At 44.6% G+C, this 22,039-nt stretch overlaps 1 protein-coding gene across 1 annotated transcript in view; it reads left to right on the plus strand.

Annotated features, from left to right (window-relative positions):
- The window catches only part of N4BP1 (NEDD4 binding protein 1), a 42,013-nt gene that overhangs the window by 15,079 nt on the left and 4,895 nt on the right, over positions 1–22,039 (plus strand). Inside the window, exons 2-4 of the mRNA XM_007669426.3 lie at positions 4,094–5,811; positions 19,221–19,351; positions 19,973–20,069. Of these exons, the coding sequence (XP_007667616.1) occupies positions 4,094–5,811; positions 19,221–19,351; positions 19,973–20,069 (1,946 nt within the window). The remainder of the gene's footprint in view (positions 1–4,093; positions 5,812–19,220; positions 19,352–19,972; positions 20,070–22,039) is intronic.

A 22,039-nucleotide genomic window follows, 5' to 3' on the forward strand; every position in this document is an offset into this window, starting at 1 on the left:
TGCAGCACAGAGAAGTGAAGTGATTTGCCCGAAGTCACACAGCAGACAGGTGGCAGAGCTGGGATTAGAACCCATGTCCTTCTGACTCCCCGGCCCATGATGTCTCCATTAGGCCATGCTGCTTCTCCCCTAAGGTTACTGGATCCCTAGTCTTTCAACGTCTCAGCTTCATTTCATCACACTGACATAGCAGCCTGTTTCCATTAAGCTCCTCCTGGATCTTTTTGCAGGGCTATTTGTCTGTCCTTATCCACATACATTTTCACAGCAAGGTGAGGATTGAACTCTCTTTGGGACAACCTGTCTTATTACCTTAGGTCTTTACCCCAAAGCGTTTGTTTACTTCACCTGAATATTTAAGGATTTTCTACCTTGGGCCTGGTCACTCAGAGCTCCTGGTGTTATCTGGCAGACCTCACGTGAATTATTTCCTCATTGAGCTCCCTAGACTTGGTCAAGAGTTGGAATTGCCCTTGGGTAATATACCTGGAGGGAGGCTTGTGGGCACGGAAGTGCACAGGCACACCTCAAATACAAACACCCAGCATTGACCTCATTCCATCGGCCTCTCCAAACAGCGCCACTCACGTAATGTGAAAGGATTGGGCTTGGAATCAGAAGATGCAGCTTCTGGGAGGGAACTTCAACCTTGTGTATGAGTGGGACTGAAAAGCCCGAGGTCCTCCGTGATGTGGCCACTTAGACAATAGTTTCTTGGGCATCCTGCCACGATCCATTCTCCTCAAGGGCCTCACCCAGGCGGGTGATACTTTTCAAGACTAATGGGCCGGCAGACATTCTAGGATGTCTTGTACCCTCTATCGCTCCAGCCCTTCTGAGCCACCTAATTCCTTAGGAACGTAGAATCTCCCTTCACGTTTTTGTGCATATCTTATGTAACCTGTTACTTAAGTACGAACTCAAAGTGCATATCCTCTTTTTCCTTCTTCCTCCTCTCTTTAATGTATTCAGTACAGTGGGTTTACACCCTGGGTTTTGACTGCGCACTGTTGGAAGAAAGAGTTTTGCTCTTGGGTGTGACGTCTAGCGTGAGTTTTCCTTAAAGCGTGGTTTTGCAAGAATATAAGCCCCGTGACATAGACGATCTGGGTGCGTAGTATGAGATGGGTATGTGAACATTTAGGAGTGGTGGTGATTTTTTGGTTTATTCAGATACTTTTAGGTATTGTAATAGAAACTGTTGTTGCAAAATAAAAGGGAAGTCATTCTGTATTGGAAACCCGCAGACTCTTTTTTTTGTTCAGGTTTGAAGAAAACTAGTAGGGGAAGAACAGTTTTTCAGCTAAACGTTCCAGCTGAGATGACCAGGATCTGGCCCTGCCTGGCAGATTGACAGTCATGAAGTACCAGTCAGTAACTGAGCAAGTTACCTGATATGACCGAGAAGCAGTCATGGCCTACTGGGTAGAGCACGGGTCTGGGAGTTGGAAAGACCTGCGCTCTAATCCCGGCTCCACCGTTTGTCTGCTGTGTGATCTTGGGCAAGTCTCTCAACTTCTCCGTGCCTCAGTTACCTCATCTGTAAAGTGGGAAATAAAGACTGTGAGCCCTGTGTGGGACAGGAACTGTGTCCAGCCTGATAAACTTGTATCTATCCCAGCGCTCAGTACAGGGCCTGGTGCATAGTAAGCACTTAACAAATGCCATAAAAAACAAAAAACTCTAGCATGTAAAGCTCAAGGTCAGCTTCTTTGGATACTTTAAGACTTGTTTGCAAAAAATGTCCAATCAGTTGTTGGGTTTGGGGTATTTGTTAAACATTTACTATGAGCCTGGCATTGCACTAAGCACTGAGATAGATACAAGATAATCAGGTAAAACTCAGTCCGTGCCCAACATGGGGCATACAGTCTTAATCCCCTTTTTATAGATGAGGTAACCTAGGCACAGAGAACTGAAGTGACTTGCCCAAGGTCACACAGTAGACAAATGGCAGAGTCGGGATGCCATTGATTCATTTGATTCCAAATAGTGGATGAAACTGCATGTGGCAAATTTTATATAAAATGCTCCTGTGTCCATTTGTCATTAACACACAAAGATGGCAACATCAATACTATCCATTTGAGGGCATAATAAAGGGTATCATGGCTGTAAGCTTAATGCCTCACCTCTGCTTATTATCTTGCACAGAAATAATAATGATAATAATAGTAATTGTGGTATTTAGCATGGCTTAGTGGAAAGAGCACAAGCTTGGGAGTCAGAGGTCATGGGTTCCTATCCCGGCTCCGCCACTTGTCAGCTGTGTGACTTTGGCCAGGTCACTTAACTTCTCTGGACCTCAGTTACCTCCTCTGTAAAAATGGGGATTAAGACTGTGAGCCCACTGTGGAACAACCTGATAACTTTGTGTCTGCCCCAGCACTTAGAACAGTGCTTGGCACATAGTAAGCGCTTAACAAATACCATCATTATTTATTTAAGCAGTTAATATATGACAGGCACTGTACTAAGCACTAGGGTAGGTCCTTAGGTAATCAGATCAGATAGAGTCCCTATTCTAAATGGGGAGGAATCGCGCGTGTGTCTCTCTTTTTCTCCCTCTTTCTCTGTCTCGGTCCCTCTGTCTCTCCATATATACGCACACTCTTATACTTCACCATTTCCCCATCCCTAATCTATTTTAATGTCTGGCTCCCCTTGTAGACCGGCAGCTCCTTTCTGGGCACGGATTGTGTCTCCCAACTCTATTGTATTGTACTTTATCAAACGTTGGTACAGTGCTGTGACCACGGTAAGTGCTCAGTAAATACCATTGACTGATTGTGGAGGAGGGAGAATAAGTAATCACCAGTTTACAGATGAAGAAATTGAGGCCCTGAAAAGTTGTGACTTGACCAAGACCTCACCGCAGGCAAGTAGAAGGAGGCAGGATTAGAACCCAAGCCCACTAGGTCTCACTAGTGCTCCTTCCACTAGGCCACAGTGTTCCTCTCGCAAAGGGGAAGGCCAGATCTCTTCCCAGCTTACCTCACTCATTAGTCTGTATCTGCTCTTTTAATTAGCATAAACATTTCGTTGGTTAAGTATATTCTACTCCTTACAAGGTAGCACAAGCATTTCTTTGTCTTACTCTGTGTTTAATAAACAAAGCAAAATTTTGCCGGACCAACCTACTGATCTGGGAACTACACTTTTCTTTGAAGGGAAACAATGCAAGAGCGAAAGTAGTCTCCATTTGGGGGCTTGAAAGGGAGGAGGAAGAAAATGCTCAGGCTGAATTTCCAACCTGAGGATTCTCCCTTGGCAGCTCCCCTTTTCATTCTGAAGTTTCACTGACGTTCAGCCAGTCAGTCCATGGTATTTACTGAGCACTTCCTGTGGACAGAGCACTGTACTTTGCGCTTGGGAGAGTACAGCTAAGTAGGAACAATCCTTGCCCTAAAGGAGCTGACTTATGCATATTGAAGTCACCGACTAGCCCAGAAGCTAACATTCCAATTAAGTTAGCAGCTTGTGGAACTCTTCTCTATTTACATTTCATAGATTGGAACTTCTTTTTACAAATACATTTCCAGGGTACATTTCAGTAGGTGCCATGCTCCCATCTCAGTTCTTGTTTGCTCTGCCATTGTAAACTCTGTTACATCGCTTGAACTCTTCAGTAACACACACCAAGGAATTTTGAGCTCTGAAAAAAGGAAATGAACATGCAATTTCAAATGCAGTGTAGATAATACAGTGCTCAACACCCCACTTTGCCTGTGTTTTTTATCCTCAGAAGCAAATTTTCCCTTAACTCCTTTTTCTTATTCTGCCTTCTTTCCACACTTCTTCAAACTAAAATTTCAAAGAAGTCCAGTCAAGGTGTTTTTTGTTTGATGGGGGATCCAGGGATCTTCCGCTCAGGCAGTGGGCATAGTCTTGGATGAGCAATTTGTAAATACCCAGAGTTTATTATTTGGTCCCCAAAATTCACCTTCTTCTGGAATTAGTAGAGTCTTAAATGAAAGCAGTTTTCTGGTTTTAGTTTAAAGCCTCAGTGGGTATTTTCGAAAGCTATATATTCATACCCTGTAGTCAAATAGTGTTTTGGAGTGTCTTTATGTTGCCTGTCTTCTCATTTCAGGAATATATTAAGGGGCTCTGTGAACCTGAATTAGAAGAAAAAGAATGTTATCCAAAGGACATGCACTGTATTTTTGTTGGGGCCCAGAATCTATTTCTTAGGAGCTTGATTCAGGATACGTGTGCCGATTTGTCGGTCTTGGAAATAGGAATGCTCGGTGTTAAAGGTCATGCTGAGGCCGTCGTCATGGCCCAAAGTCACATTCAGCAGCTTGTGAAACTCTTCGAGGGAAATGAGAACCTCCCAAGCAGCAGCAAGGAATCAGACGTGAAAAAGGAGTTTAAGCAGTTGGTTGAAGCCCACGCAGACAAATACACCATGGACTTGTTGATTCTGCCAACCTCGCTGAAAAACGAACTCCTCAGTTTGGCACGGGGTGAGGATGCGGGTGGAGCGGAGGAGGCCTCAGGCGGGAGTCTGGGCTTCAGAAGAACGGCAGAGTTTCCATACAGTGGGAGACAGAAGTTGACCGTGTCTAAGGATGCAAGAGGGTTGCTGGATGAAGCGAGAAATAAAGCCGGGACTCCAGTTTCAGAGCTCACCAAACAAATGGACACAGTATTTTCCGGAAACTCGGAGACCCCTTTCATACCTGTCAACGGCGTGATCCCAGCAGAAGAATCCCTTTGCAGGGAGAGGGTGTGCAATAAAAGGAGGTTTTCTGATCCCGAAGAAAGACTTCCCAAGAAACAGTTTTCTTTGGAAAATGTTCAGGAGAGCCAGCCGACACCTGAGACTAAGAATACAGCTGGAGAGGTAGTTATCGATCTGCTCTCTGACGAGGAAGACTTAAACTCAGAGGCGAAGGATACCAGTGAGGAAATGGAATATAACATCCTAGTGAACTTTTTCAAAACCATGGGCTATTCCCAAGAAATTGTAGAGAAAGTTATCAGGGAGTTGGGGCAACTTACAGAACCCTTAATTCTCTTAGAGGAAATTGAAAAAGAAAATAAAAAGTTCCAGGAAAAGAAAGAATTATCTAGGACTTTTCCCCGGGGTTCTGGGACAAGTGAAATGCAAAATAAATGTGTTTCCAGCATCCAGAATACACCTAAAATGGAACGTGCGCCTAAGGAAACGACGACTCACGTACGGCAAAATGTAGCAGAAAAGCCACCTCATCTTTCATTGGACCCAAAAGAAAAATCACATCCGTCGAGCAGTAAAACTAACACTTCTAGTACGGTCCCACCCAGACTCCAGCAAGAAGCTCAAAGTTTCAATCAGAGCGATTTTTTCAGCTCAGAGCTGGAAACCGATGGATTTTCCCCGTCTGTCCGCCCCCTCAACGAGCCTCCCGGCGTTAGAGGAACTCTCACGGATGTGGACTGTGTGGCAAGAGGAGCTCCGGGCCTTCACCCTCGAGGACCTGTCACCCCTGAAAACGAAGCTCCACGGCATTCAGCGGCCCTCGGGCATCTCAAGAGGAATTCTAAGACCGAATGTGAGAGCCTGCTAAGATGTAGCAATCCGTTGCAGTCTAAACCGGCTGGCCAACCCCTTCCTCCAAAACCTATCTGTCCATGCCAAAAGGTGGTCCCAGGCACCGCTGCTAAGCCGGCAGGGCCGTCGAGTCCCCAGAACGATCCCTCAGTTACCGGGGTTCAAAGATTTAGAGAGAATCTAAAAACGCCATACAAACTGGAGTTAAAAAATGAACCAGGGAGATCAGATTTAAAGCACATTGTTATAGACGGAAGCAATGTTGCAATCACGTAAGTACTGCTAACCTCTTCTGTTGGTCACACAAACGCTGAACCTTGTCACCCGGAGTGGGTGGGTTTTTCTGGGTTTTTTTGTTTTTTCCAAGGGTGGTGGGATCACACTAACTCTTGAACAGTGAAATGCACCTCTCCTGGCTCTCGCCAATCAACTGGCACTTTATACCCTCACCTCAATTTGGAAAGGCCCAGCTGCTGTTATACAGAGCTCCCTGACTTAGAGACACTCCTCTCCAGTCAAATATGGTAATGTGTAGAGAAGCAGTGTGGCCTAATGGAAAACAGCACAGGTCTGGGAGCCAGCTGACCCGAGTTTCAATCCCGGCTCTGCCACGTGTCTGCTGTGTGACCTTGGGCAAGTCATTTCACTTCTCTGGGCCTCAGTTTTCTCATCTGCAAAATGGGATTTAACTCCTACTCCCTCCTTACTGTGTGCCCCGTGTGGGACAGGAACTGTGTTCAACCTGATTAATTTGTATCTACCGTAATGTCTAGAACAGTGCATGGCACATGGTAAGTGCTTAACAAGTACCAATCAATCATATTTATTGAGCACTTATTGTGTGCAGAGCACTCTAGTAAGCACTTGGGAGAGTACAATATAGCAATATAACAGAGTCTATGGATATGTTCCCTGACCACAGCAAGCTTAGAGTGTAGAGGACCATTTTTATTATTATGTGTAGAAGCTGGGGTAAGAGTCATCTCTACACCCTGATCTATTCCACTACTGAGCAGAGCCTGAAGCCTGGATCCCAGAATGGTCATCATTATGGCAGAGGAGAGTATTCCTCTGCCCTCTTTATAGCTCCTCATAGGACCCTCTGGGTTTTTATGTAGGTCGACAGGGTAGGACTTTAGGTTCTACAGGGATTATTCTCAGGGTGAGCTCCATTCCAGGACTTGCTCTCTTATGGACATTGCTGTCTTCAGGAAGACATGCCGGTAAAAGGCACAGTTGACTTAGCACAGGGCACCAAAACCAAACCTACCCCAGATTCAGGTGGTCGGTATAGATTCAGGCACACTCCCGTCGGCCTCTCCGACATCCCGTGACGTGCACCTTGGCTTTGGGTGCAAACTGTAGGAGTGGGAGGGCCACCCAGCAGTGAGAGCCCGGTGAGGCCTGACCAGCAAGGTAGTGGCATCTCTGAACCTCGGAGAGCTAGGGAGATGTGAGACTTTCAACCCAAGTGTTGTTTCCTTTTTTTTTTTTCTTAATGCTATTTGTTATCCACTTACTTTGTGCCAGGCAGTGTACTAAGTGCTCGGCTAGATATAAACTCATCAGGTTAAACACAGTCCCTGTCCCACATGGAGCTCACAATCTTAACCCCAGTTTGACAGACGAGGGAATTGAGGCACAGAGAAGTACAGTGACGTGCTCTCGGTCACACAGCAGACAAGCGAAGGAGCCGGGATTAGAACCCAGTCCTGGGCTTTAGTCAGTGGGCCACACTGCTTCTCCTTCAGTATTGATTTTTTTTTGGACTGCCTGTTGTTTTGGGGATTAAAAAAATAGACCTGAAAAGCTTCATCACGGGACAGAGTAGTAGGGTATTCAGAACTGTTGTGTGTAGTGCTCAGCTGTGGTTAGACCGTCTTCCCTCATGACCTCCAGTCACCACAGTCTGCAAAGGCACCATGTTAACTGATGGCTTCCCTGCATTTGGATAACTTTTTAGCTCTGAATTCTGAGACAGAAACACACACAAGCAGAAGAGCGAGAAGATGAATCAAATGGAATAAGTTTCTAGAAGAATTGTTTAAAGGTTTATTTAAAACAAAACCCAGTCTAAGGTTATTTTGCAACAGAAAAACCACAATACATTTTCCTTTCAGTCATCTCTACTTAAAAGTGACATTTCTCTTCAGAGAAGGCTTTTAGAAGAAATGCTTCTGATATTTTTCTTTAGGGATAATTTATAACGTATTTGAACGTGGACTTTGTCAGCTGATGAGAATTATTCAAAGAAGTAGCCTTGAGAGCTTCCTATTTTAAGAGAAAGGAATTCCTCAACCCTGTCAGCTTTGGAGATCTCTTTTTTTTTTTAATGTACATTTGGAGAACTGTTTTAACCTATGTAAAGATGATCAGTGTCATGACTTAAAACTGCAGCAGTGTAAAATCACAGTTCAATTCACAGTTCACATTCAATTATGATTATCATATCTGGTGGTTAAGATGGTATTGTGATCCTAAGGAAAAAAGGTACAGTTTGAACAGGCCTGTTCGCAAAGCAGAAATGACAAATATGATTGTGGGGTTGCATTCAATTTTACGTGCTTCAATTTCTTCAAGAAACTCAGTTTTAGGGTAGATCTTGATGTTTCAGACTATTTAGCAATTGGGCTTACCATTGCCAATTATTTAACCTTTCTACTTGCTTTGCTATGTATGGTGTTCCCTTCTCTTTGCTTTCTGCATTTCCCTGGTGGACCTGTTTTTCAGTTCTTGTTGGGCCCCAACAAAAATTTAGCCTTTCACAGTGAAGATAATAGTATCTGCAGTGACACCCTTAAAGGGACTTAGCCTTATTGGTTCCAAGAACAGTAATGAGAATGGCGATAATACTTTTGATAGTTGTTAAGGATTGACTATGTGGTAAGTGCTGAGGTAGATACAGGATAAGTGGGCTGGACTCAATCCCAGTCCTACATGAGATTTATAATTTGAGGAGGGAAAGCAGGTTTCTTATCTGCATTTTGCAGATGAAGAAACTGAGGCCCAGAGAAGTTGTGACTCGCCGAAGATTGTCAGAGAAGCAGCGTGGCCTAGTGGGTAGAGCACAGGCCTGGGAGTCGGAAAGACCTGGATTCTAATCCCGGCTCTGCCACTTGTCTGCTGTGTGACCATGGGCAAGTCGCTTCATTTCCTCTTTGCCTCAGTTACCTCATCTGTAAAATGAGGAACAAGACTCTGACCCATGTGGGACATGGTCTGTGTCCAACCTGATTAGTTTGTACCGACCCCAGTGCTTAGAACAGTGCCTGGCACAAAGTAAGCGCTTAAATACCTTTTTTAAAAAAAACATACAGCAGACAAGTGGCAAGAGCTGGGGTGAGAACTCTGATTTCCAGGCCTCTGCTCCTTCCTCAGTTATGATTTGGAAATGCAGGGATTTTCTCCTTTTTTTAAAACCAAAGGTGCATCTTATTTTTCAATTTCACCTACCTTTGGTTCCCTCCAGGGTAGTAATGTAAAAGGCCAGAGAATTGAACCAGTTGAGCCTGAGGTCGTTTTACATTTAAAAATGAGATGGCCTAACCGAATTAGACTCAACTGTTTCAAACACCAGGCCTTAATTTTGTTCAGTCTTCAGAACTTTTTCCTCCTGATTTTTGCAACCTAGCCTTGACATGAGCAGCCAGTTATTCCAGTAAGTACTGCCTGAAACTAGAGAAGCTTGCTGTACCCCTTCCCCGGTCCTTCCCCACATCTGTTTAGAAGTGCAATATAGCCAGGAGAGTATTCTCCAGGCCCTGAGCCAGGGTCCATGGAACCAGCTTGGAAACCCTGGTGGTGTTGGCAGCTTGATGTGAAGGTGGATTCTGGGCAGCCACTGGAGGCTCTTCAGGGGAGGGGAAGCATGGCTTCAACTTTTCTGTGGAAAAATATTCCGGACAGTAGAGTGAAGTATGGACTGGAGTGGAGAGAGGCAGGAGGCTGATACACTAATCAAGGCGGGATAGGGTAAGTGATTGGATTAGCATGATAGCAGTTTGGTTGGAGAGGAAAGGGTGGATTTTAGCAATGTTGTGAAGGTCAAACTGATTTAGTGTGGCTTAAATATGTGGGTTGAATGAGAGAGAAGATTCAAGTATAACACCAAGGTTTATGGGTTTATGAGATAGGAAGGTTGGTGGTGCCGTGTACAGCCATGGGAAAGTCAGGGGGAGGACAGGGTTTGGGTGGGAAGATAAGTTCTGTTTTAGTCTTGTTAAGTCTGAGCCGATGGGAGGACATCCAAGTAGAGGTGTCTTGAAGACATCTTTTTCTCCCGTATTTATAGTTGAGAACATAAATAATAATGCCATCCTGGAAATCAGACTGATGGTCCATCCATCATGGTATACTGCCATCATTGGGGCTTCCTGAACCTATTTAGAAAAGGACTGTGCGGTGTGGGGAAGAGCAGTCCATTCCTGGAGAATGGTGTTTATTGAGTGCCTGCTGAGTTCAGAGCACTGTACGGAAGCCCTAGAGAGAATTCATCAGAAGCCCCGGCTATCCAGGTGATTAGAGTCTGATGGGTCTACAGTCTAGATCAGGGGTGGATAGACTACAGCTTGTGGGCTGGAGATTTCTGCTGTTCACTTGCTGGCCTGTTCACACGCCTGTGCATTAGTATTATTATTATTATTACTTCGTGAATGTCCAGGCTGCAGTGTGCTGCTGCTTCAGCCCTCTCTCCAGCTTCCACCCAAAAGTGCCCAAAGCAGGAAAAAGTGGGGCACCCAGCCCCCATCCCTCTCTCCACTATCTGTTGCTCACCGTCAATCAGTGATATTTATTGAGTACTTAATGTGTACTGAGCACTTAACTAAGAACCACTCCTTCTCTGCTTCCTCGCCCTCTCCCATGGTACTAAAAAGGAGGACCTCACTTGACTCAAGCTGCCCTCGGAATTTCAGCAGCTCCAACTTAGAAAACCTGGAACTTTATGGCTCGTCACTCTCTCCAAGAATAATTCCTGAACTATTAATGGCAAGAGAGAAGGACTCACTACTCGAAAACAAAGTTTTGTAAACAGAAACTACCGTGAAAGAGCAGCAAATCAAAAAGCCTAACACTTCAGTGCTATATTCTTGTAACTATTGAATGCATGTGGTATTTTGAAGACTTGAAGTTTTTGGCGGGTTTAGTGAGTTGACCTCAGTTTGCTCACAGTCGGAATTGCGTCAAGGCCCGAGGAGGAGTTGGCTGTCTGGTGTCCTAAAGTGAATTTGGCAACAAGATTCAACTGAAAATTTCCCAGTCTATTGTGACAGTCCCCTATCATCCATGCAAGTGTAGATGAAAGTTAACTATGAAAAGGACAATGGAAGAACTTTACCAGGAGTTTTATTTTAAAATCTCAAATGGAATTTTTGGAATTTTTAAAATTTTTTTGTTTAGTTTCACAATCAAAAGCTGCCTATTGCTTTGTTCATTTTGTGCTTAGAATGGTAATTGATCAGTTTTATGTAACCATTAAGAAGTGTGTCTGTATAGCTGTATATGTTTATAATAATAATGATGATGGTATTTAAGTGCTTATTATATGCCAAGCACTAATCTAAGCGCTGGGGTAGATACAAGGTAATAAGGTTGTCCCATGTGGGGCTCACAGTCTTAATCCCCATTTTACAGATGAGGGAACTGAGGCACAGTGACTTGCCCAAAGTCACATAGCTGACAAGTAGCAGAGCCGGGATTAAAACCCACAACCTCTGACTCCCAAGCCCGTGCTCTTTCCACTGAGTCACCCTGTTTCTCATTTTACATGTAAAAATCCAGGTGGCCAGACCAAATTAGATTCAACTATTTCAAACACCAGGCCTAATTTTGTTCAGTCTTCAGAACTTTTCCCTCTTGATTTTTGCAACCTAGCCTTGACGTGAGCAGCCGTTTATTCCAATAAGCACTGCCTGAAGCAAGGGAAGCTTACTGTACCCTTTCCCCAGGACTTTCCCACATCTGGTTAGAAGTGCAGTTTGGACAGGCAAGTTTATCTGATAAAAAATTCAAAGCTGTTTATCTGTGTACATCAAATATGCAGTATTTACATATATAACATCTGGATAACTAACCTCTAAAAAGGGACTCATTTTTCCCTTTGCCTCTCTCTCAACTTAAGTACATGATAATAATTGTGGAATCTGATAAGTTCTTTGTTCCAAGAGCTGGGATAGGTACAGAATAATCAGATAGGACAGAGTGCACATGGGACTCACAGTCTAAGGGGAAGGGAGAATAGGTGTCTTATCCCCATTTTACACAGATGAGGAAACTGAGGCCCTGAGAATCAAAGCGTCTTGCCCAAGATCACACAGCAGGCAGGTAGAGCTGGGAATAGAACCCAGTTCCCCTGACCCCCAGGCCTTTGTCTTTTCCATTCAGCCACGTTGCTTCTGCTCTATCCTTTTGAGTCTCTTGCCTGTTATCACCTTAATTAAATGAAATCTCCTAGTTAGGCTGGAACCAGATAGCATTTTTTGTTTTCTCTTCTTTCTTTTTCTGGACTTACTCAGGAATCACTCACTCCGTCTTCTCCAGGAAATCCAAAGAATAGGGATGTGGCAAACCTAACCGCACTTGCTGTTTTATAATAGTGGCAAACGGTAGCATTTCAGCAACTAAAGAAAGAACTTCTGACATTAGACTAAGGATACTAGCCGAACCTTGAAAACCTTTCCTGAAGTACAGCCAAAATTTCCAGGTGTTTCTGGCAAGGATGTGTTTGGTGGTGATATATGACCAGCCAGATAAAACTTCTAGTTCAATATTTTCTCCAGGCAGACATGTCAAAACACTAGTGCAACCTCGTGTAAGAGAAGCTCAGGTCCAGATGTACGACTGTAGAAGGGCTGACTTCGGGTGGGATTAGAGGTGTGATTTTGGGGTTTTTTTTAAACTGGCCCTGGGGAAAACGCCAGCAGTGTCAGATATTAAGTTTGAAGAGAGGAAGTTAAACCCTACATCCCTTGCCTTCGTTTTCAACTATAACTACCATTTCTTGTCATCTGACTTTTTGGCAGCTCTCATCGGGGAAACCCAGCAAATGACCCACAGCACCCTAACACTACTTGAATAGAAGAAAAAGAAAAAAAAAAACCCTGAGTGCAACTTCAATCAGCCAGTCCTCTGGAGCTCAGCCTTAGTTCCTCATTGTTTGGATTTCTTTAGCCAAATGGTGATGTAAAATGCAAGTCATGATTGTGACTAATCAGGGTCCCTTTTCAGTTTTTCTGTATTCACCTTGAGTTCCCAAACGATGCTGGAGAGAAAATAAATGCAAATGAGTTAAGACAGAGTGGAAAAAACACCCTGCAGTTTGTCTCTGACTTGCTCAGAGCGCTCAAGTGAGCTAGGAGGACAAGCTTAGGTATTTGTAAGGTAGGGAGAAGCAGACAACTGAGAGAAGCTGGGATATCGATATTACTGTCAGGTCGGTAAACCGGACTTTTTCCGAAACACTGTGGGTCTTGGTAAAAATTGCAAATGTGACCTAAAAAGAGGTGCTCAGCCGTAAGACTCCTTGAAAAGCAAACCGAACTGCAAGGTTGGGGTGGGGGTGGTTCCCAAGGAAAGCAGTAATATCAGGGTGGTGTGTCACCCTTTTCATTTCCTGATTAACTTTGAAAAGAATAGTCATTAAAAATAGATTCTGTTGAATGAATCTTCTTCCAAATCTGAACTGTTTGAGTAACTGCTCCTGAATTAGGAAAGATCAATGAAAGCAAGTTTTTCAGCTTCCTCTTTGCGACTTTATTTAAAGTTGCATACTTCCCAAGGGCTACACATAGGAATGTTGAAGCTTGTGGACCTCTACTATTTCTTGTCTCTTTTTCCCCAGTTATGGTGAAGTGGTTCTCTCTCTGTGTTTTGGGCAATTCAAACCATTCAGTCAGTAGATCCGTCTATCAATCAGTGGAATTTAGTGAGCTTTCCTATGGAGCAGAACACTGCACTAAGCGCCTTGGGAGAGTACAGTACAACAGAGTTGGTAGACACCATCCCTGGTGCCTAGGCAGCTTGCTGATTCTGCTTACTGTAGCCTCCCCCTTCACTTTGAGATTACTCTGAAATACGCATTTACCCATCAAGCATGACCTCTTCATGATCACTATGACTTACTCGTTGTATTTGTGACAAATATCGAAATCCCCCTGCTTAAACATTCCTAAATGTGCATTATTCTACTTTCTCCTCCCCCACCACCACTCATATCATCTCACCTCATGAGTAAATTGGAAACAAATTCTGGTGGGTGAGTATTTGTTTGAAACCGTGATCATAATCAATACCCAGTGGTAGTTCTCAATTTTATGATTCTCTTTGTAAAGAATCAATCAGTGGTATTTATTGAGTGCTTACTCTGTGCAGAACACTGTACTACGTGCTTAGGAGAGAACAATATGACAAACACATTCCCTGTCAACAATGAACTTCCAAACTAGAGGGAGTGAGTGCTTTATGCCTACTTCTCCATGAGGTGAGGTAGGAGGAGACAAGGTGATGGACTGCTTTAAAGCCAATGGTGAGGAGTTTTTGTTTGATACGGAGGTGGGTAGACAACCACTGGAGGTTTTTGGGGTGAGGGGAGGGCGACGTGTCCTGAACGTGTCAGTAGAAAGATGACCACGCAGCGGAGTGAAGTGCGGACTGCAGTGGCGAGAGAGAAAGGGTTGGGAGGTCAGCAAGGAATCTGATGCGGTAATCTAGGTGGGATAGGATGAGTGATTGTATTGTAGTAGTATGGATGGACAGGAAAGGGCAAATTTTAGTGATGTGGTGAAGATGGGACTGACAGGATTTGGGGTCGGATTGAATATATGAGTTGAGAGAGAGGAGTCAAGGATAACGCCGAAGTTAAGGGCTTGTGAGACAGGGAGGATGGTGGTGCCATGTAATGACGGAAAGTCCGGAAGAGAACAGGTTTGGGTGGGAAGATAAGGAGCTGTGTTTGGTACGGGTTAAATTAGAGGTGACAGGAGGACATCCAATGGAGATGCCTTTAAGGCAGGAGGAGATATGAGGCTATAGAAAGGGAGAGAGATCAGGAGAGGAGATTTAGAGGGCAGGCTTCTATGGGAATGGGGCAGTGGTCTTGCAAGCCACACACAGTCTCCCGGGAGGTTTTGGCATGCTCGCCCTTAGTTGATGACTTTTGGACCAAGACAGTTCACAGCACTTATACGGTAGCGGCCCAAGTCTCATAGTGTAACCACTTAAACTTTTGCTTTCCTATGGGAGAATGAAATGTTTGCTTTAGTTTTGACTTTTTTTTTAGTGATGTTTAAGTGATTACTATGTGTCAGGCACTGTTCCAAGCTCCGTGGTAGGTACAAGATCATCAGTTGGATTGAGTCCCTTATCCCACATGGGGCTCAGTCTAAGCAGGAGGGAGTAGGATTTAAACCCCATTTTACAGATGAGATAACTGAAGCACTTCTCTAAGCAGAGCAACTTGGTCAGAGGTTACACCACAGGCAGGTGGAGCCGAGGTTCATTCATTCATTCAGTCACATTTATTGAGCCCTGACTATATGCAGAACTCTGTACTAAACACTTGGGAGAGTACAATATAATAATAAACAGACACATTCCCTGCTCACAATGAGTTTACAGTCTAGAGAGATAAGCTTACATAGGACCCAGGTCCTCTGACTCCCAGGCCTGTCCTCCTGCCACTAGGCCACACAGCTTTTCTTCATGTACGGGGTTGTTCGTTGCCCTTGCAAGTATGTTGCTCTCCTGGCTGCTCCCCAAACCCACATGGACTCCCAAACCCTCTGTCATCGATCTCAACAGCCTAGAGACCTCAGGCAGTGTAGGATTGGGATCCAAAAACTCCTGAGTTGCAACCTTGCGAAAAGCTTTGATCTAGACAGGCTGATTCTCACTGTGGTTTTGCACCAGGCTGGTGATGAAGGCTGACAAGAGAGAGGTGAAATGAGAGTAGTCATTTAGCAAGCTGATGCTAACATTAAACATGAATTTCTAGCTTGGTCAGAGACCTGTGATTGCTCTTCCTATTTCCGATTGAACCATCTGTTCAGTGTTGGTAAAGATTTACAAAAACATTTCAGGGAAACAAATTTATGTTCTAAACAATGCTCTGGGCTTCCCCCCCAGCCATTTTTAACCCAAGTTTTCCCCAAGGGCAGGCCCCGTTATAGCAGTTGTTATTCAAGGTTTTTGAAATCCTTTATGCCTTTTCCACCCTCATGAAGTCAGGGCATTTGGAAAGTCAGAAGGAGCCCTTATCTGGGAGGCTCCATGCCTCCAATCTTCCTCTTTCCTTAACCTTAAGGAAGAAGAAGACCATCTAGGCCCCTCTAGTATCTCCCTAAATACTAAATGTTGGCTGAGGTCACGACCAAGGAACGAATAGCCTGTTGGGTCCTGCCTTCGTGTACTTTGGGGATCATCACAGAATTGATTTCGGAGTCTTCCAGAAGAGTATTTAAGAGGGCCTAGTTTTGTAAACCATCACTGAACTCGTTTATCAGGAATGGGATTGCGTAAGTGTGGGTGACTCGAGTCTGTGTTGTTCCTTATTGCAGTTAGATGCAGTGAGTACCTTATTTGGTCTGGGGAAGTGGATGATTCTGACCCCCTTTTCCAAATCAATTAGGGACATTCAGGCAGTTGCTGGTATCTATTGAGTGCTCTCTTTGAGCTGAGCAGTATATGAAGCGCTTGGAAAAGTCAGTAGTCAGTCAGCAGGATCGTTCAGCTAGTTTTCTAGCCAGCTACCTGAAACTCGAGATTTTGTAAATCAGTCAAGTCAGATTGTGATCCGGTGTGGTTGTGGCTGTTAACTGTTGAATCCTATCAATTGTTATGATGTGGGTGGGAAAAATATGGGATTTGTTGGACAGGCTGCAGAGATGAACACGTTCAAGAGGGGTTTGGAGAAATCGGTCTTTTTTTAATAGTATTCGTTAAACATTTTCTGTGTGCCAGGCACTGTACTAAGCACTGCGGTAGATAGGAGCTAATCGGGTTGGACTTAGTCCACGTCCCACATGGGGCTCATAGTCTCAGTCTCCAATTTACAGATGAGATAACCGGAACCCAGACAAGTGAAGTAACTTGCCGAAGGTCACACAGTTGACAAGTGGCGGATCCGGGATTAGAACCCAGGTCCTTCTGATTTTCAGACTTGTGCTCTAGCCATTAGGCCACACTGCTTCTCTATTAGTCTTCTGCGATTAATCCACAACACCCCAAATGCCATCGACCCAACAGCCTCTCCTTAGCTGTTATGTAATCTAACGCTCCGCACTTAATGGGCATGTACTCCTTCCCCCTTCATTTCCGAAAGACTACCACCATTCCTATCTTTAAAGCCCTACTAAAAGCATATCACCTCCAAAAGGACTTCCTTGCCTAACCTCTCATTTTCCTACCCTCTGTTCCCTCCCTTCTGCATCATCCCCGCACTTGGGTGTGCACCTCTTTAAGCACTTTATTACTCACCCACCCCCACAGCACTTATATACATATCCTTGTTCTCTCCTGCTTCCCTGTGTGTAATTCATCTTATTGTCCAACTCCCCCACTGGACCATATACTCCTTGAAGACAAGAATCATGTCCACCACCTCTGTTATTTTGCCCTCTCTTCGAACCCAGAAAGTACTCAATGCATATCATCAGTTGACTGATTCCATTATTGATTGAGCTGTTTCATCTTGACCTATTTATGTAACTCTCTGTTTTACCTTTATCCTTCCTCCCATTCCCATTATTTTAAAATAAAGTACGTCCACCTTCCCCACTGGCAGCGACTGTGCCTTGGGCTTCTGGCGAACTCTTCCCAGGTGTGTTGTCTGGTGCTTTGAACTCAGTAGAGACTAGAGGAAAAGTGAGGGAGGTAGAGAAGAAGGTTTGGCAAATTAGAAGGAACTCCCTTGAATATTAAGTTGAAGATCTTGGCAGATAACTATTACGTGGACTCTGTCCAAGCATCCTGTTGCCATGATTGGAGACCATTGATCTGACTCAGATCTTAGATGATCTTCTTACCCTCTCGGATTTATCTCTGAGCTATTTTGGAATTCTCTGGGGGTTTTTTTTATAATTCTCTTCTGAGAAGTAATGTGCATTTATTCCTTCCCTAAAATTTAGGGTTGGTTTTTTTCAATGCTTATTCTGATCTTCTTGATGCCACTGCCCCTTACCAAGGCGATTGTAAATTCCCTGCTGAAAATAATGATGTGGACATCCTCTTTCTACTTGGTTCCTCTTATCTGGTCTCGTTCGAGTGGTAGATGTTTTTATTGAGTGTCAGTTTGAAGAGTTGATATAATGGTTTGGCCCCTAAAATATGATTGTTTTCTAAGATGGGTGCTTTCCTACATTCTTTTGTCAGCTTTCTCTGCTAAAGTCTTCTTATTGTACTCTCAGTTCTTAGCCTTTTAGTTCTTCGCCCTCTGCAGTCTGATTTTGACACTCTCCAAACAGATTTTGAGAGAGGAAGAAACTAAGGTGGTGGGTAAGGAAGCCTTTTAGCCTGGTATAAATGGAAGCGGGATGAAACTTTGAACAGCATTAGGTGATGGAAGGAAGCACACAAAACCTAGAATTTCTAAATCTCTGCAGGAGAGGAGGAGGCCTTAAGTTTTCCTCGGTTCTGTGAGAGGAACCCACAAATGCAACTGGCCAGTTTGCAGACCTCCAAGTTTTGTTTCAGAAGGCAGGGAGGCCACATTTCTGTGGGTTTCGGAGGTTGCATTTTGGTCAAAGCTGAACCACAGGGCAGCTTTTGCAAGAGATGGGAGACTGAGAAGATTTGCTACCTGAATTATGGCCCTTTTTTCAGCAGATAAAAGTAAGCGCTCTGGTGCTCCTGAGGCTGGCTGAGTACCAAATGCCTCACGAAGCAAGTAAGGCAACTAGAAGGGATTGGACACAAACCCTAAGCAAGCTAAAGATGTGGGGCATTGCCCTCCAGCAAGCCATCTTTTCCCATCAGTCAATCAATTCATATCTGATCTCTTCAATGGAATAAGCTCATTGTCAGCAGGGAACCATGCCTACCAACTCTGTTCTGTGGTACTTTCCCAAGTGCTTGGTAGAGTGCTCAGCACACAGTAAGCACTCAAATATGACTGATTAACTGATATGTGCAGAGCTCTGTAGTAAGCGCTTAGGAGAGTACCATAGAACAGAGTTGGTAGGCACGGTTCCCTGCTGACAATTTCATAAATGGCAGTGCCTTGAAATTGTCTACCTCACCCTAAAAGAACATCAGCCACAGTGGGCAGCTCCAGAGACTCTAGGTGCAGCAAAAACAGCCCTGCAATTTATTTGTATTTATGTCCATCTCCCCCTCTAGACCATAAAGTCGTTGTAGGCAGGGAACATGTCTACCATCGCTGTTGTGCTGTAATCTCCCAAGCGCTTAGCACAGGGCTCTGGACACACAAAACACTCAAGGAATATCTTTGATGACGATGATAATAAGGAGCCATCCTTTGCATTTGCGTGGTGGGGTAGAGATTGCCAGTCATGGGTTGTTCTTAGCCACATTTTTGTCCCACCATCAAAAACATCACCTTCAAGTCCAAGGAATAGAATAGAATAGCTGTTTTTTACCCCCATTGGTTTTCAAACCATGTGAAATTGTAACCTCTGGAACAGTGTTTGGACATACTCACCTGGGACCGTTGTCATCTACTTCTTTGCAGTCATGGTCTGAACAAGTTCTTTTCTTGTCGAGGAATCGCAATTGCTGTTGAGTACTTTTGGAAACTCGGCAACAGAAACATCACCGTATTTGTTCCCCAGTGGAGAACCCGGCGTGATCCCAACATCACAGGTGAGGCAGCAGACTGATTTTTTTCCTATTGTTTTCTGTTTTCTTTTGAAGGATTTGGTGTTTGGGTTTGGGTATTACTCTTGAGGGTCGAGTCAGACACCATGGGAAGCCAGAATGGGAATAGAGGTTAAAGCAAAGCAGACTGGGTTTCACCAAGTGAAACCCAGTCTCTTCTGCATCCTCGATTCCAGGGAAGAAAAGCCCTGGTTTGATGAAATTACAAATGGGGAAAGCGGATAGAAAGAAGGAAGTGAAATGAAAGACATTTCCTGAAATACTCATAGAGTTTGGGGCAGGGGGTGGCGGTATAAGAAAAACGTTGAGATTCTGAATTCTGGCCCCTTGATTGGAGAGCTGATTCCATCCACGGGAGACTGGGGAGGGAGGAAATTGGCTGATCTTACAATGCCCTGGCCAAGAAATTGTTCAGCTTCCTCCCTCCTCACTTCCTTCTCTCTCCTTGGGACAGAAACTTCTGAGTGCAGAGTCTCTTTTGGGGATCTCTGGGGCACTTGGATTAAAACAGATCCCTGCAAGGGAACTCAAAGGACTTTTAAGTTATTTGTATTTGTAAGAAGTGACCAGCCCACTGAATTCATGTTTGCCTTATTCTATTAACAGAACAGCACTTCCTAACACAACTCCAGGACCTGGGAATATTATCTTTAACTCCTGCTCGGGTGGTCTTTGGAGCTCGAATTGCTTCTCACGATGACAGGTACGAGACACATGTTTGCTTCCCTTTGCCCTGTAGAAGAAGGATGAGTTGCATGTACAAGACAAGTTCGTCCACATCAGGCAGTTTTGCCAGGGCTCACACCTTCAGGGTTCCTCCTCAGCTCAGAGGGGCACAGAACTGTGAATTTGGTTTACCTTTCAATTATACTGACTGTATTAAATGTTCCCATTGGCACTCAGAGTTAGAAAGAAATGCCTCTTCATTAAGGTAGGAGGTGTGAAAGTATAAAAGGTATCCTGTTTTAAGTTCAGAATATTGGTGAAACACTCTTTTCTTTTTTATGGTATTTAAGGGCTTACTTTGTAGCAGGTACTGTTCTAAGTGCTGGGGTAGATACAAGATAATGAGATTGGACATAATCCCTCTCCCATGTGGGGCTCACAGTCTGAGTCCCCATTTTATAGATGAGGTAACCAAGGCCAGAGAAGCATAGTAACTTGCCCAACATCACCTAGCAGACAAATGGCGAAGCTGGATTAGAACCCAGGTCCTTCTGACTCCCAGGCCTTTGCTCCATCCACTAGGCCATGCTGCTTCGGATGCTTGCCCAAAGGAGCAATTGCACTCCATTCTTTTGTGTCTGCCGCTGATCTTAGAGGGGAGAAGCACCAACTCTTTCCTTTAGAGGAAAGGTGGGAAGCGATTTTGACCTCTGAGCTGCTCACTGCATTTTGCAAGTGTATGTAGCAGGCAGGCCACGCTGCAGGCCTGGATGGTGGTTTGAAGTCGCCTTTCACCCCCGAGACAGCTCCTTCCTGATACTGTCGGCCCCTGGTCTCAGTGGCGTGGTTGGGAAGCTGCACTCACATCCACTCTCTCCATCTTCAGAGCCCTCCTAAAATCCCATCTCCTCCAAGAGGCCTTCCCTAAGCCCCCACTTCCCCTATTTGCCGTACTTTCTGCGTCACCTCTGCACTTGGATCTGCACTTTAGATACCCCAGTCCCACAGTGTTTAAGTACATCTCCTCCTGTGATTTATTTTCATGTCTGTGCCTCCCTCCAGGCTTTCCTTCTCTGTTGTAGTCTCCCAAGCATTTAGTATAGTGTTGTGCACCCAGCAGGGGCACAGTGAACACCACTGCCTGAATGACTGATTTCATGCCACTACAGCCGTGGACCAGTGAGAGCCGCTCAGGCTGGGTTTTGGCCAGCCCTGCTCTATAGAATGAAATAGTGCAGATGTGAGGGCATCCAGAAGCATGAGAAAAATGTTTTAAACCCAACAAAGGGGTGGGGGGAGTACTTGACGAGTTGGAGAAGGTTTTGGAGAGGAACGGTGAGTGGCGGGAGTGAGCCTAATGGCATGGGAAGCTGCTGACAGGCCTTGCAAAAATGCACAGGTGAGTACCAGAAGGAGTGGAGAGAAGGACAGAGATGTTGGAGACAGGGCCGGAAAGAAATTAGGAGAGTCAGAGGGTGGGTGAGGCAAAATGACAGGATGTTTTCATTTGAACCCTTGCCCATTACGTGCTGAGTAGGGAAGAAAAGCCGACTGGCTCCCGAGAGTAGCTCCGCAAATAATTGTTTCCTGCAGCCATCCCTACTTGTTTTCGTAGCCCTCTTGGAAGATACTATATCCCACTCTCTCTGTACTTGTAACCCACAAGTCATGGCTATTGGAAAATTGTTTCTTCACTTAAAAATCTTCCCTTCTAATAATCTTGTGAGATGGTGTTCATTCATGATTTGTGCTACAAGAGTATGCCCTCCCCCCTCTAGTATTGCTAAGAAGCAGCAGTTGCTGAGAAGCGCCGTTTTAGGGGCTGGAGTAGACTCAAGATGATTGGATCAGGCATAGTCCCTGTCCTACATAGGGCTCGCAGTCTAAGTATTCTAGTGTACTCCTTAATCATTGGTTAACAAATCTTAAGTGTCTTAGCTTTGAGCTTATTCAGTGTTAATTCCTTTGGTGGCAAGATACCAATCTCCCATCCAAAAGGACATAAAT

The sequence above is a fragment of the Ornithorhynchus anatinus genome, chromosome 11 (assembly GCF_004115215.2).
Source record: "Ornithorhynchus anatinus isolate Pmale09 chromosome 11, mOrnAna1.pri.v4, whole genome shotgun sequence".
Taxonomy (NCBI): domain Eukaryota; kingdom Metazoa; phylum Chordata; class Mammalia; order Monotremata; family Ornithorhynchidae; genus Ornithorhynchus; species Ornithorhynchus anatinus.